General features: G+C 40.8%; 2 protein-coding genes across 11 annotated transcripts in view; both read left to right on the top strand.

Moving 5' to 3' along the window:
- Positions 1-730, top strand: part of LOC120527298 (ciliogenesis and planar polarity effector 1-like) — a 28,082-nt gene extending 27,352 nt beyond the window's left edge. The window contains exon 14 of the mRNA XM_039750558.1: positions 644-730. The gene's annotated coding sequence lies outside the window, so the exon portion shown is untranslated. The remainder of the gene's footprint in view (positions 1-643) is intronic.
- Positions 731-3,854: 3,124 nt separating this feature from the next.
- cplane1 (ciliogenesis and planar polarity effector 1) overlaps positions 3,855-17,630 on the top strand; it is a 114,098-nt gene continuing 100,322 nt past the window's right edge. For 7 of the 10 annotated variants that reach the window (XM_039750548.1, XM_039750557.1, XM_039750554.1 and 4 more), the window contains exons 1-3: positions 3,855-4,012; positions 12,566-12,677; positions 17,177-17,312. In XM_039750548.1, coding sequence (XP_039606482.1) covers positions 12,597-12,677; positions 17,177-17,312 — 217 coding nt within the window. In that variant the 5' untranslated portion in view covers positions 3,855-4,012; positions 12,566-12,596. The remainder of the gene's footprint in view (positions 4,013-12,565; positions 12,678-17,176; positions 17,313-17,630) is intronic. The other 3 variants (XM_039750555.1, XM_039750552.1, XM_039750551.1) reach the window with 1 other exon arrangement.

The following is a 17,630-nucleotide window of genomic DNA, read 5'->3' as shown; positions in this document are numbered from 1 at the left end:
CATTTTAGGTATCTTTATACCAACTCCTCAATCTTTATATCTCTTACCTTTGAGGCCCTTTCCTGTAATACACCATATCATCATTGTCCTTGGTTGTCATCTTAAAAGTCTCTCACAACATGTTATTTTCTTAGAAAGTGGCTGCCCTGTTTTCTTTTCTCATCTAGAATAATATTCAAAAGCCTTTTATTTTTACCAACAATTCCCAATTCATCTTATGACTGTGCTTCTTGAATTCGTCCTTGAATCTCCAACCCCACACGTGTCCACATTTCACATGCCTCTCACCTGCTTCTGCCTTTTTTCTAATTATTTTTGTTTCTGAATCATTAATAGTAATTATCTTTTTCTTGCTTATAAATATAATTAAAGGTTTTCTTCTCTTGTTGGATGTATATTTGACCATTATAATTTTACAAATAAAAACATGTCCAGAAAATGATGGCTAGATGTTTGCTACAAAATGAACTCTTAGCTGTAAAGTTTGTTAGTATCTGAGACTGTCTGTGTTTGTAATTTTCCCTCTCTTGACTGATCTTATGGTGTCCTCTTATAATAATTTGCATGTGTGCTGCTTATAATATAAAGTCTCTAGAAATACTAAAGATTGCTAAACCAATTTTATAATTTTCATTGTTTCTAGAACTTTTTTGCCATGAGGCTGAATGTCTTCCATATTTGCATCGTCAGCTAAACAGTTATAATGAACATGACCACAAATGAAGATAATCGCTATGACCATAAGACCATGTCTGTCTCTCACAATGAAACATCTATTTACACATGTGAATCTGAAGGAGAAATAAAAAGTCCAACAAAGAAATTGCATTTGTTGTATTTTTGATTGTGAAGTAGGAGATATGAAACTTATGTGTTTGACATTCACAGAGGAATGGTTGTGATGGGAGAAGTGACTTCAGATGTGGGTTTATAGACAAAACCTGCAGTACCTGTTGAGCTGCAGACAGGTGGAAGAAATACAGGGTGAGTCCCAAGAAGTGCAGGGATGCCAGCAGGCTCATATCTTTTAAATCCTAAATATATTCAAAACAGAACTAAGCACATGAGGGCACAAAACAGAAACAAGATAGTGCAGTCTTCCCGGCTTTCTCTAAGGAAGATAGCTGTTAAAAGTGGATTGTTCAAGGAGAGCTCCATTCTTTGGCAAGTCCAGGTCTAAGTGAGAGACGGACATCCAGAGTCATTGGACTTTTAAATCCCTCCAGCTGGAAGGGGCGGCATCTTCTCTTTGCATAAATGGAGAACAGAGATGAAACTATTAGCGACAGCGCCCCCTTTAGAGCCCAGAAGGTGTTCCTCTAGAGATAATGACCATCAACCAGAATACTGTAAGTAAATGGGTAAATCAGCCACGACTGATGTGATTGTTTCAGTCTCCAGTTTTGTGCTTTTTCTAATATCCGTTTTGTGAGATGATTTTCTCAAAAGGAGCAGTTTCAGAACTGTGATAGAATGGGGTGCAGTGCTGGCTGGTTTCTGCCTTGGGAATTACAACAAGCCTCCAATGCAAAAAACAGGAACAAACAAATCTGGGAAATATGGCCCGTTAGTTTAATTTAACTCTGCCAGTGTACTGGGGCCTTAGAAATGGGATGTGAGGACCATTTTAAGAATGTTAGGTGGCTTTCACAATATGGTCAGGTCAGCATTTTATTGTTTATTTAATTTTAAAAGTAGTTGACTAAACTATTGTCACTATTATAGTGATGTCTTAGTTTACATTTAATGAGATCATACAATAACTGATGATTAGGGGCATAAGCTGCAAGGAAATATTATAATGACAAAATGTTAGATATGCACCAGAATCTGGTCTTTTTGTACACCCTGAGAACTTCCCAGTTCTAAACATCCCAGGATTTTCTTATTCACACATTCCACAATGGTCCATGAATATGCATTCACGCATTCCCAGCTGGGTGTTGGAGTATCCCAAAAGAGTCCCCAAAGGGCCATGGACATTGACTTCAACTTTATTTTTTATGAGCAGCAACACGCTGTACCAGTGCATGCTCCCCAACCTGACCTGACCTAAGCAGCAGTTTTAGAGCGCTGAGTTCATTCGATTTACATATTTAGGTATTGAACTCCAACCAGATGCATCGGAGACCTTAGTAATATAGCATGGACGAGAAAGTGAACATAGCAGAGCCAGTATAAATGAGAAAATTTGTAATGTATGCAAAGACGTATGCTAGCACAGTGCCCTAACCCTAACGCTAATTCAGTATGAAATTTGGTGCCACTTAACTTTACACTTCCCTTCAACTCTAACTCTTTCTTCACCACGACTTACCTCTACAACATCGACATGACATTTGGACACTTCTCCAATCAGTGCTGGTGCAAGGTTATTTTGCGCCCTAGGCCAAGCTTATTATTACGCCAACTGACTGTTGGGAAGCTAACCCGTGTGGCTGGGTCCCCCCACACCTTATGATCTATGCCATAGTCAGACGCCTAATTCACCTTAATAGTGACACTGACCTTGGCTCCATTCTTCCTGTCAATCTCCCACTCCCACCTCCTCCCACTTTCAAACAAGACCCCAAGATACTCTGCCGTTTCATAATGCAGCACTACATAATGAGCAAAAAACACCAATTCACCAACTGGACACCCTTCACTCATAGAAATAATGTCCATAAAAATGATGTACTGTATATACTTAAGGAGGGGTGCAGAAAAAGTGTGGTTTGCCTCAGGAGGCATTATTTAGCATGTCAGCACTGAACCATAAGCTTCTTTTATTTAAACGCCTGCCCACCTGTATTTGGAAGTTAGATGCCTTATTGGGGTTATGTGATGTACCTTACACCACCATACCAGAGGGACAGGGACTCGATCAAATACAACAACATTTATTTATATAGCACATTTTCATACAAAAAATGTAGCTCAAAGTGCTTTATATAATGAAGAATAGAAAAATAAAAGACACAGTAAGAAAATAAAATAAGTCAACATCAATTAACATAGAATAAGAGTAAGGTCCGATGGCCAGGGTGGACAGAAAAAACAAAAAAAACTCCAGACGGCTGGAGAAAAAAATAAAATCTGCAGGGATTTCAGCCCCCTCTGGGCATTCTACCTAACATAAATGAAACAGTCCTCTTTGTATTTAGGGTTCTCACGGACGGACTTGATGATGATGGTCACGTAGACTTCTGGCTTTCAGTCCATCAATGTTGGAGGATCATGATGCTTTGAGTAGGTGGTGGCGGCGCAGGCCGGAAAAAGAAACAGAAGAGAGAGTAGGGGTCAGTATGGATTTTAGAGCCACCATGAATAGTTATTATGATGAATTGAACATATAGAGTATCAGGATTAAGTTAAAGTGAAGTTATGAGAAGGCCATGTTAAAGTAATGTGTTTTCAGCAGTGTTTTAAAGTGCTCTTCTGTATTAGCCTGGAGAATTCCTATTGGCAGGCTATTCCAGATTTTAGGTGCATAACAGCAGAAGGCCGCCTCACTACTTCTTTTAAGTTTAGATTTTGGAATTATAAGGAGACACTCATTTGAGGATCTAAGGTTACGATTTGGAATATTGGGTGTCAGACATTCCAATATATAAGATGGAGCGAGATTATTTAAGGCTTTATAAACCATAAGCAGAATGTTAAAGTCAATTCTGAAAGACACAGGCACAAATAAAAACTATAAACGCTATAAAAAGTAAAAATGCAGCCCTATTATTGTGCGGCGAACCAACAAACCGGAAAGAAAATGCTCGCTCCCTACAAGAAACTGCAGGGGGTGCTGTGCTCGCCGGAGAGCCCGCCACTGCGCGCGCCGAACATTGCTGTGCGGTTGCTGGGCGACGGACTACAGCGAGCGCTCCGCTGTGTTTGTTGTCGGAGGCGAAAATTCCCCTCGGGACGCCGTGAGGAATGGGAAGCAGTTTGTTTGACTCCATTCCGGAAGTGGAGGGAGACTTGAACGCTGTGTGGCTCTCCGTAACGCGAACAAACATCAAGGCAAAGCTTTCAGGTAGGAAAACCAGTTCGGGGCCTGAGCCCGACCTCTAGGATGCGGCGCTGACGGGTGTCCGCTGAGCAATGGGGCGGCCTGGAGAACGGCGTCTGTTTTTAAATTCATCAACCGGCGCTTCTCCAATCAGACGGTGAGTGCATCAGAGGTTAGCTCCCGTCAAACGTGAGTGCATCAGACGTTAGGCAGCCTAAGCGGCGAGCCAAACGACCTCCGCTCTTTGGGTGTTTACGGAGCTTTTAGCGATCGCTGTGCATTGGACTCGGCAATAATTCTTAGATGTTATTATTTTTAATGTGCGTGCCAGTTGGGCTTGGGTGCATCTACCTTGGTGAGTATTCAGTGAAGCGAGGGCATGTGGGCTCCGATCTTGTCACTTCTTCAAGTTGCCGATGGACTCGTCCGGTACGCTGGGTGAAGCTTCACTGAGTAGCTGCCGTTTGTTCGCACTCTTGGAGGTCTCCCACGGAATGGCGCTATATCAAATAACGGTGCTTTCATTTCGGATGTAAATTCATGTTAAAACGTACCACTTAGAGATCGGTATAACGGCAAATGACCTGAAGGATTTTCGTTTTTGATGTTATATTGTTTATATTTTATATAGCGCCTGAAAGACTCTTTCTTAAAATTCGTAGTATTTTATATATTTGGTCAATGGCAATCTGAAAGACTGATGTATTCATATTTCACTTAAAACTTCCGTTCGTACACCTAGCCAGTGCTGTGTCCAGTCGTGTGGCTTGGTGGCACCACAAAACTCCTCTGGAGACATCAAGTCATGGAGTTCAGCTTCTGTATGACTAGCTGCTGTCGGCTGTGCCTTTGCAGTTACCTTTTTAGTTTTATTTTGCTAATTTATTATAACGTATTTGTTATTGTTACTGTTGGTGGCATGGGAAATATAAACCTGAACATTATATGATTAAATATAATTGTATTAACTTTTTTATGATGTAAGTGCTGTAAACGTTTTTTCGGCATTATCTTTTCTCTAAGAATATAAAGGTCCTATTTTTGATAAAAACTTCTTGTGCCTCTGATAGTTAGCACTTTGTCCAGGTTTGATGTCTTGCCTCATGCCCAGCATTGTGGAGATCCACTGGTTCAGTGAGATTCAGAATGGGAACTGCAGGCTGGCTACAAAATGGATGGATGGACGATTTATACTGTACGTGGGTCTATTGCAGAGTTTACTGCACAGTTTAAAGTTTTCTCTACAGGTTAATTAGGGTTTATGCTCAGAAATGACAGATGTTAGTAGTTATAGTGTGTATTAAAAATGCAGATAAGAGAGAGGCAAAACCTTAGAAAAGTAGACAGACAGAATGGATGCCAAAGGTGGACGCCTGAAAGTTATTTAGTAGGGTGAAACGGGAAATCTGCTTTCCAAAGCCTAAAGTAACAGTGTTTTGTAGGCTCTCCACCTATACATTGTAGATTATAGGGAAAGACTGGTGTTTACAAAGTGGCTACTTTAATTTTTTTTTTCATTTGGATGATAAGGCCATTCTTGCAGGAAATGGGAGACTTGCACATATCCAGCTTCAAACCATTTAATCCAGTCGTAGGTTTGTAGGGGAGAGACATTGAATGACACTCAACTGTCACCAGACTTTTTGATTTTTATTTTCCCTATTTATATAGTAGGAGTGTGTGTGTATATGTGCTGTATATAAAGTCATGTGTGTATGTACATTGTGACAGATAGGGGGTGCCCCAGACTCTAAGCACAAAGCCACCAACGCAGTCAAGGATACAAATAAAGTGAATTTTGCTATACAAGAGTACATTTTGTAGGTTCTTTCTTCAACATCCAAAGTGGTCTCTCACAGATATTCAGTACTCTGCCTCCAAACTCCCCCAGGCAAACACTGTCCTCTTCCACTGGACTCGCCATGATGAGGTCAAGTGGCTTTTCTGTTTGACCCAGAAGTACTTCCGGTGCCATAGCGTTAAATTGCTGAAGCACTTCTAGGTCAGGTGGAAGCACCACGAAACAGGAAGTTCTTATTGCTGCAGCACCCAAGGACCCCGAAAGGGTTGCCTCTCAGGACTAGAAATGCCATAGATCCGTGTGGGAATCAAAACTGGGGCCATGCCATCTATTGTTTTGGGGAAGAAACTGCTCCTGAAAGACAGCCTCCCCCCAGTCCATCCGTTAATCTTCTACCCCGACTGGGCTAATAATTAAAATACCATTGCAGCCAGGTTATGCCTCCATCTATAGTGTCCATCCATTAATGCATTACGGCTTCCCAACTTGGCCAGGAATCACCGTTCATCCCAGTCAGAGTGCCAGTCCATCCCTTAGGACACTTACAATATATATTTTTCTACAAGAAAAAATATATAGACAGTTCTCCAGTTATGGACAAGTTCTGTTGCTGCAGAAGAATTTGAATTTCCCCATGGGATTAATAAAGTTTTTCTTTTTTAAATAAGTTTGCAACCTGATTTTGTATGCCGGTCGTACCTTGCACTGAAAATGTCCTTTCATGGAAAGTTGGCAAAATGACGTAATGCTTTATTTTACAGAAAAACATTTCAGACTAATCAATATAATTACAGTGAGGTAATGTACAGTACTTTAAACTATAAATAAGTTAAACTAAAATGAACCATGGTTGCATACAGTTTGTTGATCTTATGCTTAGATGTTCTACAGTTTTTGATAATGACGCTGTTCGACACTATTTTGATAAAGACATACAGTTGGAAAACACATAATCATGGCAGCACAGAAATCCACCATTAAGTGACTATTGTGAGATACATGGGGTCTCTGCTGAGGAATTGCTTGCTTACCCCCTTCCGCTGTTGTACTCAGTAAACGGTACGGCTGAAATGTGTACTTGGGGCGCTGAAAATTACAAGCAGCAGCTTCTACTGCTAAGCTAAATGGCCCACTGCTGACCTAGCAGTTTGCCTGTGATGGAACTCATTTTATGGAATTGTGCGATCACCAATTACAGTCAGTGATGTGTGAACGAACACGCACAAAGTGATTGAAAATGATCACCGTGGTGTCTGTAGTGTATGTTTCACATTTAGTGACAGCCGCTGTGTGTTCATCTGAGTCAAAACTAGTTTACTTCATTCATAAGTAAAAAAAAAAGAAAGAGAAGTCATTAGAAGAAAATAAATTGAAATTTACCATTAAATTCATCTTTATAGTGGTTTCCATCCATCCATTATCCAACCCGCTATATCCTAACGCATGGTCACGTGGCTCTGCTGGACCCAACACAGGGTGCAAGGCAGGAACAAACCCAGGCCATGGCGCCAGCCCACTGCAGGGCACACACACACCCACACACCAAGCACACACTCGGGACAATTTAGGATTGCCAATGCACCTAACCTGCATGTCTTTGGACTGTGGGAGGAAACTGGAGCACCCAGAGGAAACCCACGCAGACACGGGGAGAACATGCAAACTTCACGCAGGGAGGACCCAGGAAGCGAACCCGGGTCTCCTTACTGTGAGGCAGCAGCGTTACCTACTGCGCCACTGTTATAGTGGTCTGATATTTTGATATAATTCTCAGTCTAAAGTTAATTATGAGTGTGTCCTTTTTGTCTCTGGCTAGCTGTAAAATGTTTTTCTGTGTGGCTCATGACAGTGCCTCTAATTTGAATGCGGTACCCTGACCCTAAATAATTGAACAGCCGCTAAGCCTTTGCTGTCAAATCACTATTGGTTGCAACATGTGTTGTTCTGTCATTGTAGTTACATCTGACCGCTGGTCATCGATTTTCTTGCCTGTACCACTGATATTTGCAACACTCTTTGTAGAAGACATTCTAAATGAAGCTGAGAATGACTGACTAAGCACTGTTTATAGGATGACTAAGTGATCAGTCTACAGATATTACAGCAGCCCTGCGGCCGATAGATCTGGTAAGTGTGAACAAGTAGCCAGGTGGTTACCACACTTCCATTGTCCCTTGCATGTCATCAATGGAGATGCTATTCATTAACATAAATCCTCCAAAGGAGATAGAAATTAAGTGTGTAAATTAAGCCATGAAAGTAGAAAGACCGCTGCAATAAAATCTAAAATGTTGGAAGCAGATAGTGACATTTTGTTAGGAGTGCTGACTTTCCCCTTCACTAAATGCAGATGACTGAGTCAGTGTTAAGCTCCCAAAGAAACTGATAATTGCAAGGATAAAAATCACCCTGTTATCCATCTTTATGAACATATTCTGCAGGGTCCTTCTGATATGAATGACAACAAAATGATGAAGAGGTATGTTTTCAAAAGGGGAGAGGCTGCATGGACCAAATACACTGCAGAAAAAATTAAGATGACACTTAAATCACACAGCGGATCTTGATGAACAAAATATTCAGGTGGAAAATCTTTACTGCGCAGGATCATGGGGCCCACTGCATTAGCGTAAGGTCTGACAATGGCCCTGAGGATTTTTTCCTGGTACCTAACAGCAGTCAGGGTGCCATTGCCTAGCACTTGCAGGTTTGTTTGACCCTCCAGGGATATGCCTACCCAGACCATCACTGACCCACCACCAATCCTGTCATGCTGGATGATGTGGCAGGCTGCATAACATTCACCACAGTGTCTCCAGACTTTTTCATGTCCGTCACTTGTGCTCAGTGTAAACCTGCTCTCATCTGTGAAGACAACCGGGCACCAATGGTTGAGATGCCAGTCGAGCTGCATGGTGATGGGCTGTGAGCACAGGTCCCACTAGAGGACTTCAGGCCCTCATGCCACCCTCCTAGAGTTTGCTTCTGACAGTTTGGTCAGAAACATGCATACCAGTAGCCAGCTGGAGGACATTTTGTAGGGCTCAAATTGAAAAAAATGCATCATTACATATGTAGCTTCATCTGCTTCATTTCATAAAATAATAAATTACAAAGCAGAAGCTAACTAACTAATCCAGAAGACGCTAAATCCAGGAGTTAAACAGATAAAAGAGAGAGAGATTCGTTTTTAAGGGCGCGTTGCATCTGAGGAGAAGCCTGCTCTTCTGCCCAGGTTTGTAGCCGCCGAGTTTATAACGGAAGAAACAAATGTGGACCTTGCGTGCCTCATCACGGTGAGGCAAAACATTTATTAAATCCAGAAACATCATTGTTAATTTTTTAAAGGTAACCTGTTAACCAGTGCCGTTCACTAATAACATTTTTCTATACGGGAAAGACTTTTAATACCGGTTAAATATAAATTAATCAGCTAAATGATTTACAGTAAATACATCCCATTACAATAGAACTGCCTTCATAAAAGAATTACCATTCAGCCAAGTAATTACTCTCCTATCACTTTGTTGAACTCTGTGGTCTCGGCTATGGGTGGTTTCATCAATTACAACATAAACTTTCTTGCCATGAATCTTTCGAAGAACGGCATCCATATGTTGTTCAAAGACATGGGGCAAATGAGTTTAACGAAGACTGCGCTCATTTTCTGGCAGTGTAACAAAGGACGCATCTTTGTCATTTTTTTCAAGCGATATTTCTGACTCCGCACATATGGCCATAAAGTCTTTCACAAACTGTCATCATGATTTTGTTCTTTCCTCTGTTGTTACCTGAAGGGGAACACAAATTGATCTTAATTTCTCATTGTTCTTGAGATGGGCTTTAGATTTGACGTGGTCATTGCAAATATCTTTTCGTGTCCAGGCTATGGTATGCTGGCAAAACTTGCAGAAACGTTATTGACCAGATTTGAAAAGTCGCCAGGATATTTTTGTGCCCTCAATTTTTCAGTTAACCTCATGTTTCTTAGTTTTTTTTTTTTCAACGTAGTTAGGGTATCTGATACTGCTCGCTTTGACATTTCTGTCTCATCCAGCTAGATAATTATGTGCCTTTAACGAGAAAACAAACAGAAAATGGGCGCACAAACAGATAGAGGCACGGCTGGATTTCGATGAAGAATTGTGTTTGCTTGAAAAACAACAAACTAAAACATAGTATCTGAAAGATAGAACTACAGATTATTCAGTCGTTTAATTTATTGGGAAGTTTTGTAACAGTCACCCCCTCAGTCTCAATTCCACACAAATCCGTTTTTAAATCAAAAGTCCATTTTTATGTGTTAATTCTGTGATTCTGTCCTTGTTTTCCGCATCACGGAAATGACATCTAGTTAAGACTCAGGAAAGCTTGTGCTGCTTTTGTCCAACTTAGAATGATCTTGAAGACTAAGCAGATCTCAGACCAGGATCAAGCTGTATAACAGTATGGGCAAGTCTTTTTTACATGGTTCAGAGTGTGGGATTGCCATCAAGTCAAGATAGTCTTTCTATAATTTGTGTCATTGCCATTTTCCTCAACAAGATCAACAATACAACAACAATTCACATGGACTTGCCAAAATTGGACAACAGAATAATGGAAAAAAACTCTGCATTTCTGCTGCAATAATCAGACTTTGGGCCTCTTAGTACCATTTCAGCATCTTTTAAATGCCACAGTCCTTTGTGACTGCAATGTACCCATCTTCTGATGGCTACTTCCAGCAGGAAAACACACCATGTTACAAATTTCAAATCATCTCAAACTGGTTTCTTGAACATGACAATGAGTTCACTGTACTCAAATGGTCTCCACAGTCACCAGATCTCAATCCAACTGAGCACCTTTGGGATGTGGTGGAACAGGAGATTCACATTATGGATGTGCAGCTGATAAATCTGCAGCAATAGTGTGATGCTGTCATGTAGGAATGTTTCCAGCACTTTGTTGAATCTATGCCATGAAGAATTACATTTGTTCTGAAGGCAAAAGGGGGGTCCAACCAGGTACAAGCAAGGTGTACCTAATAAAGTGGCCGGTGAGTGTATTTGAGAGAGAACATTTATAAGTGAAGGTGACTGTCTTGATTGCAAGTTGTGTACAGCAAAGAATACTGGCTAATGAAGGAGTGCATTTTTATTCTGTGTTCCTGTCAGACCAATACAAAACTCATCTTTTTATTATGTTTTCATGGCACAATAAAGAAATTGTGGATTTCTGTAGAGACATTATGGCGCTTTAAGTGTTTTGGAACAAGATGATCGAAGAGCCCATAAGCCCTTTGGGTCTCATTTGCAGAGGTAATACATTGCAAGACATCCATATTGTACACAGACTTGTTTGATCAAGAGGTTCTACCAGTTTTCTTAACCATAGTTTCCCCAATGGTGATCCAGCTCGTAAGATCTGTGATCACTTGCTCACCTACCAGCGACCAGAACAGTCTGGTTTTATGCCTAAGAAGTCTACCATCGACCGCATCCTGGCACTGAGGGTTCTCATGGAGCACAAACGTGAATATTAGCAGAGTTTATTTGCAGCCTTTGTTGATTTTTGTAAAGCGTTCAACTCAGTTGATCAAGCTGCACTGTGTGACATCCTTTGGGTTAGCGGGATCCTCTCGAGGTTGCTGGATATCATGGCCGGCCTGTACACTGGTACTATGAGTGCTGTGCAGAGTGGAGGCAGAATCTCTGTGTTTTTCCCAGTTGATTCTGGGGTATGTCAGGGGTGTGTTCTTGCTCCTTCTCTGTTCAATGCTTGTATGGACTGGGTGTTGGGCAAGGTCGTGGGGTCTAGTGGCTGTGTGGCATTTGTTGGTGAAGGAAGATTCACGGATCTTGACTTTGCTAATGATGCTGTGATCTTCGTGGAGTCAATGGAGGCTCTGATCGGGGCGCTCGAGAGACTGAACGAGGAGTCTTGAGTATCTGGGCTTGCTAGTGTCCTGGATAAAAAACAAGATCCAGGCCTTTATTGACCTCTTGGGCACAGCCATCAGCAGTGTGTCTGTTTGTGGAGAGAGTGTCGACCTTGTCGAGAGGTTTGCTTACCATGGCAGTGACATTCATGACTCTGGTGACTCTTCCTATGAAGTTAGTAGATGGATTGGAAGAGCGTGGGGGGTCATGAGGTCACTGAAAAGTGGTATGTGGCGCACACAATATCTATCTTTAGAGTCCTGGTGCTTCCTGTCTTGCTGTATGGTAGCAAGACATGGACGCTATCCAGTGACCTGAGACAAAGACTGGACTCCTTTGGTACTGTGTCTCTCCGGAAAATCCTTGGGTACCGTTGGTTTGACTTTGTGTTGAATGAGCGGTTGCTCATGGAGTCCTGAATGAGGCACATTTCCTGCATTGTGAGAGAGCGTCAGTTATGGCACTACGGCCATGTGGCGCGTTTCCCCGAGGGTGATCCAGCTTGTAAGATCCTCATTGTTGGGGACCCGAGTGGCTGGACCAGGCCAAGGGGTCGCTCACGTAACACCTGACTGTGGCAGATAAAGGGTCATTTCCGGATGGTGGGACTGGACCGCGTGTCTGCCTGGGGGGTTGCCAACCGGGATCCAAAGTTGTTTCATTGTGTAGTGGGTACGGCAACGCACTGTACCAGTGCATGCTCTCCAACTTGACTTGAGTCAATAGTTTAAGTATTTAATGAAGTTCATGCTAAATTCTGAGACCTTGTCTTGAATAATAGACATAGAAAATGGATGTACCGCTTTATGTTGTGGATTCTAACCAATAATTTTAATGGTGTTCTAATTTCAGATGATTGCCTTTCAAATGTCTTCTAATCAAAATGGAGGTGAAGCTGGAAGTACTTGTGTCCTCAAGCATTAAAAGAAAAAAACCATGCCCACGGTTCAGTTGGCTTGGACAGGTGAGGCTTCACAGTAGGTGACTTGATGTGATAATTCCAATTGAGGATTGCTTTACAGTTTTTTATTGTACAGAAGTTGTGATTTTTGGTGACTGGTGACCTAATATATAAGTAACAAAATTGTTCAAATCATCTTCTTTCTTTTTCTTTCTTTTCATCTCTTCCCACTTCCATGAGGGGATCAATGTGTTTGACCACCCTTCTCAGTATCTTTATGGAATGCACCTTCTCTCCAGTCAGATGCTTTTCTTTCAAATGTTCTTTTACTTTATTCATCCACCTCCACTTTGGTTTTTTCCACTTTCTCCCCCCTATAATTCCATCTCCATCACTCTTTTGCTAACATATTCTTTGTCCTCATTTCATGTACATGCCACTTCCACCTACTTTCCTGTACCTTCTTAGATATCTGTCCAACTTTTTTTTTGGACATTTGACTGTATAATTTTGCATTCTGTCCTTCTTTGTAACTCTGTACTGTATGTCCATCTCAACATTCTAATTTCTGCCGCAACCAAGTTCTTCTTTCTTTACTGCCTTTGTCTTAGTTCTATACATCACTGCTGGTCTTACCACTGTCAAAAAAACCTTGCCTTTAACCATTCCCTTAAATCTTTGATTGCACGATATTTCTAATACTCTCTTCCAGTTGTTCCATTTGCACTACATTCTGCGGGTTCTTTCTGCATCCTGTTCTCCATTTTAGGCTACCATTGTTCCTAAGTATTTAATCTCCACTTTTTTCAATAGCTCTCTCACTTCAGTTTAGATACAGTAAATGTGCATGGACAAATAGGTAATCTTTTAATGATTGGAAAATGCTGAGAACTTTTCACAACTGTTCAAATTTAGCCATTCCAAAGAGTACATGCCCTTTAAAAACAACAGAGATTCTGCTGCAATGCAGTGTTTATGTTCATTGCTGTGTCAATATATACAGTGCATCCGGAAAGTATTCACAGTGCATCACTTTTTCCAGATTTTGTTATGTTACAGCCTTATTCCAAAATGGATTAAATTCATTTTATTCCTCAGAATTCTACACACAACACCCCATAATGACAACATGAAAAAAGTTTACTTGAGGTTTTTGCAAATTTATCAAAAATAAAAAAAACGGAGAAATCACATGTACATAAGTATTCACAGCCTTTGCTCAATACTTTGTCGATGCACCTTTTGCAGCAATTACAGCCTCAAGTCTTTTTGAATATGATGCCACAAGCTTGGCACACTTATCCTTGGCCAGTTTTACCCATTCCTCTTTGCACCACCTCTCAAGCTCCATCAGGTTGGATGGGAAGTGTCGGTGCACAGCCATTTTAAGATCTCTCCAGAGATGTTCAATCAGATTCAAGTCTGGGCTCTGGCTGGGCCACTCAAGGACATTCACAGAGCTGTTCTGAAGCCACTCCTTTGATATCTTGGCTGTGTGCTTAGTGTCGTTGTCCTGCTGAAAGATGAACAGTCGCCCCAGTCTGAGGTCAAGAGCACTCTGGAGCAGGTTTTTATCCAGGATGTCTCTGTACATTGCTGCAGTCATCTTTCCCTTTATCCTGACTAGTTTCCCAGTTCCTGCTGCTGAAAAACATCCCCATAGCATGATGCTGCCACCACCATGCTTCACTGTAGGGATGGTATTGGCCTGGTGATGAGTGGTGCCTGGTTTCCTCCAAACGTGACGCCTGGCATTCACACCAAAGAGTTCAATCTTTGTCTCATCAGACCAGAGAATTTTGTTTCTCATGGTCTGAGAGTCCTTCAGGTGCCTTTTGGTAAACTCCAGGTGGGCTGCCATGTGCTTTTACTAAGGAGTGGTTTCCGTCTGGCCACTCTACCATACAGACCTGATTGGTGGATTGCTGCAGAGATGGTTGTCCTTGTGGAAGGTTCTCCTCTCTCCACAGAGGACCTCTGGAGCTCTGACAGAGTGACCATCAGGTTCTTGGTCACCTCCCTGACTAAGGCCCTTCTCCCCCGATCGCTCAGTTTAGATGGCCGGCCAGCTCTAGGAAGAGTTCTGGTGGTTTCGAACGTCTTCCACTTACAGACGATGGAGGCCACTGTGCTCATTGGGACCTTCAAAGCAGCAGAAATGTTTCTGTAACCTTCCCCAGATTTGTGCCTTGAGACAATCCTGTCTCGGAGGTCTACAGACAATTCCTTTGACTTCATGCTTGGTTTGTGCTCTGACATGAACTGTCAATTGTGGGACCTTATATAGACAGGTGTGTGCCTTTCCAAATTATGTCCAGTCAACTGAATTTACCACAGGTGGACTCCATTTAAGCTGCAGAAACATCTCAAGGATGATCAGGGGAAACGGGATGCACCTGAGCTCAATTTTGAGCTTCATGACAAAGGCTGTGAATACTTATGTACATGTGCTTTCTCAATTTTTTTATTTTTAATAAATTTGCAAAAACCTCAAGTAAACATTTTTCATGTTGTCATTATGGGGTGTTGTGTGTAGAATTCTGAGGAAAAAAATGAATTTAATCCATTTTGGAATAAGGCTGTAACATAACAAAATGTGGATAAAGTGATGCACTGTGAATACTTCCCGGATGCACTGTAATAAAATGTTTAGCTTAGATTGTTATGCTGTACATCCCACTATCGATTTGTGTATGCGTTTGTTCCACTCTGGTTTTTCAGGCTAAATTGTTGGGTGCTAAAACTTTTGTCACAAAGGGTGTGCTCACACTAGACATGTTTGTTCCATACGTGCCCAATGGCCTGCACTCACACCGCGCTTTAACTTTCTGGGCCCAGGCATGCTTTCAACATTACCATTACGACTTTGTGTAAAGCCAAAACAAGATTTGAACACAGACTGACAGCATGTGTGTCAAAATGATTTTCCTTATTTTGTGTTTTTTTGGAGTTGTGAAGGGCAGGAAAGCTTTCTAACCTTTTACAGACTGAGTGTGCAGCACAGCATTTTGCTGTTAATATAGCTGCATGTACAAGAAGATTTTTATGGAGACAAATAATGTTAAGGGAAGAATTTGCAGATTTTTTACCAACTACAATTCACATTCATTTGTAATGTGAGAAAAAAAAAACAACTTTTTAACTCAAATTGTATTGATTGAAATGAGAATTGCACTATCTGCATAGTAATAAGACTTGTTGCATCATCAATGTCAAGTCTGTGTTCCGTGCTCTGGCATATTTTGTGATCACACTGTTCCCAAATCCTACTGAACCGTTCTTGGGCCCACCTCTTCCAAGCAGGCACAGTACGGTTGGCCCAGCACGGAGTAAACACACTAGCTAAATAAACTAGACTTTGGGGGTTTACATGCAGACAAATGTGCTCAAACAAATTGCTAATGTGAGTATACCCTAACAGTATTAGCAAAAAACACGCTCAGACAGAATGCTAGTTTGTTGCATGACACATGATATGTGTGACCAGTTTAGACTTGGTAGTCAACTTGATAGCAAATTGAATAGACAAGACAGATAATAATTTGTCCCCAAGGGAAAATTATGACAATCCACAAATCTCCCCCAACATAGTGAAGAACTTCTGATTTGGATAATAATTTCTCTGTGATAATAGGCTTGTAGGTAGGAGAAAGGTGTAGTCAGATCAGACCATTCAGGGTCAGAATTATTTAATGAGTGTTGGTAACAGAGGGGTTAATTTCATTTCCTGATATTACCAAGGATGACATAATTTATCTCTCTAGGCAGTAGCATGCATGGATTCAGTCAATATTTCAATGTGTGGATTATACTTTTTAAGCACTAATTATAATGTATTTGCTTTTTTACCATTTCTTGTTCATATAGATGTCCACTTTACGTTCCTCAGAGTCTCTTACATTCTCAGATGCTGTAGAGTGAGGTAGCCTTCAGATCCTTTACCCTCACCCTGTGACATCTCTGAAATTCACAGCTTCTCCTGACACTAGTGAAGTGGAGTCAAAGCTCGGGTTTGCAACAACAGCAGCATACCTTCAATTTAAAAATCCATTTGAAAATTTATAGTGACAAGCCAGATTTCTAAATCATATCCAATCTTAACACTAATAATCAATACTTGTTAAAAAATATCAAAAACTGTTAAAGGATGGAGAGGGTCTTGTAAAGGTTGCATAAGTACATAGATTTAGAGATAATACCAGCATCCTCCAAGGAAATGCAGAAATACTGCATTTGAACTTGCAGGTTTCCACACTAAAGGCAGCTCAGCTGGGTCTGCTATCCTGTGCATCACTTTTACTGTACTTTGCATGCAATTGTATTTTATGATATTATGTTTTAGTTGCATGGGTTCATATTTTGATACTTGATTGCCTTGTTTAGGTTGTTTTTGCATCACAGTTTAGATACTAGACTGGCTAAGTCATAAAGTTACATGTAAAAATAATGCGTACATTGTAATTCATGTTTTCTTGTACATGTCCCATAACATTAGATGTTCCTCATACTTTACCTTAAATTTCTTGAAATAAGCAAATATATTTTATTTTTGTTTTTTGTAGGAGAAAGAAAATGTATTTTTGTTGGATGACAAATGCTTAAGTGAAATCAGCTTGGCATCTCAAAGAAAGAAGAAAGTCAGTCCAAAATTGAATACTCTCCTGAAAAATGTGATCACTCTTGCACCCTCCAGAAATGGTAAGGTGTTCTCTCTTTTTGGATAAATGAGGTTACTAATTACAAGCAAAATGCCATTATTGTTTGTCCAATTTTGGATATGAAATCTATGTTATCTGGGTTGTAAAACACACCATGCAAACATAGTTGAATTACTTTGTGATGTAGGGTCTTCTGGTAAATGGAGACCTCTCCATTATACTGTTTATATGTGTAAAACTGTATAATTGTAAATTTAGTTTTATTATGGTTAGTGACCCTATTCGGATTCAGCGGGTTAGAAAATGGATGGATGGATAGAGAAAGTCATTTATTACTAAAACAATATCAATGACAAGT

This window comes from Polypterus senegalus, chromosome 4 (assembly GCF_016835505.1).
Source record: "Polypterus senegalus isolate Bchr_013 chromosome 4, ASM1683550v1, whole genome shotgun sequence".
NCBI classification, from domain to species: domain Eukaryota; kingdom Metazoa; phylum Chordata; class Cladistia; order Polypteriformes; family Polypteridae; genus Polypterus; species Polypterus senegalus.
This window is presented reverse-complemented; position numbering and strand designations above follow the sequence as displayed.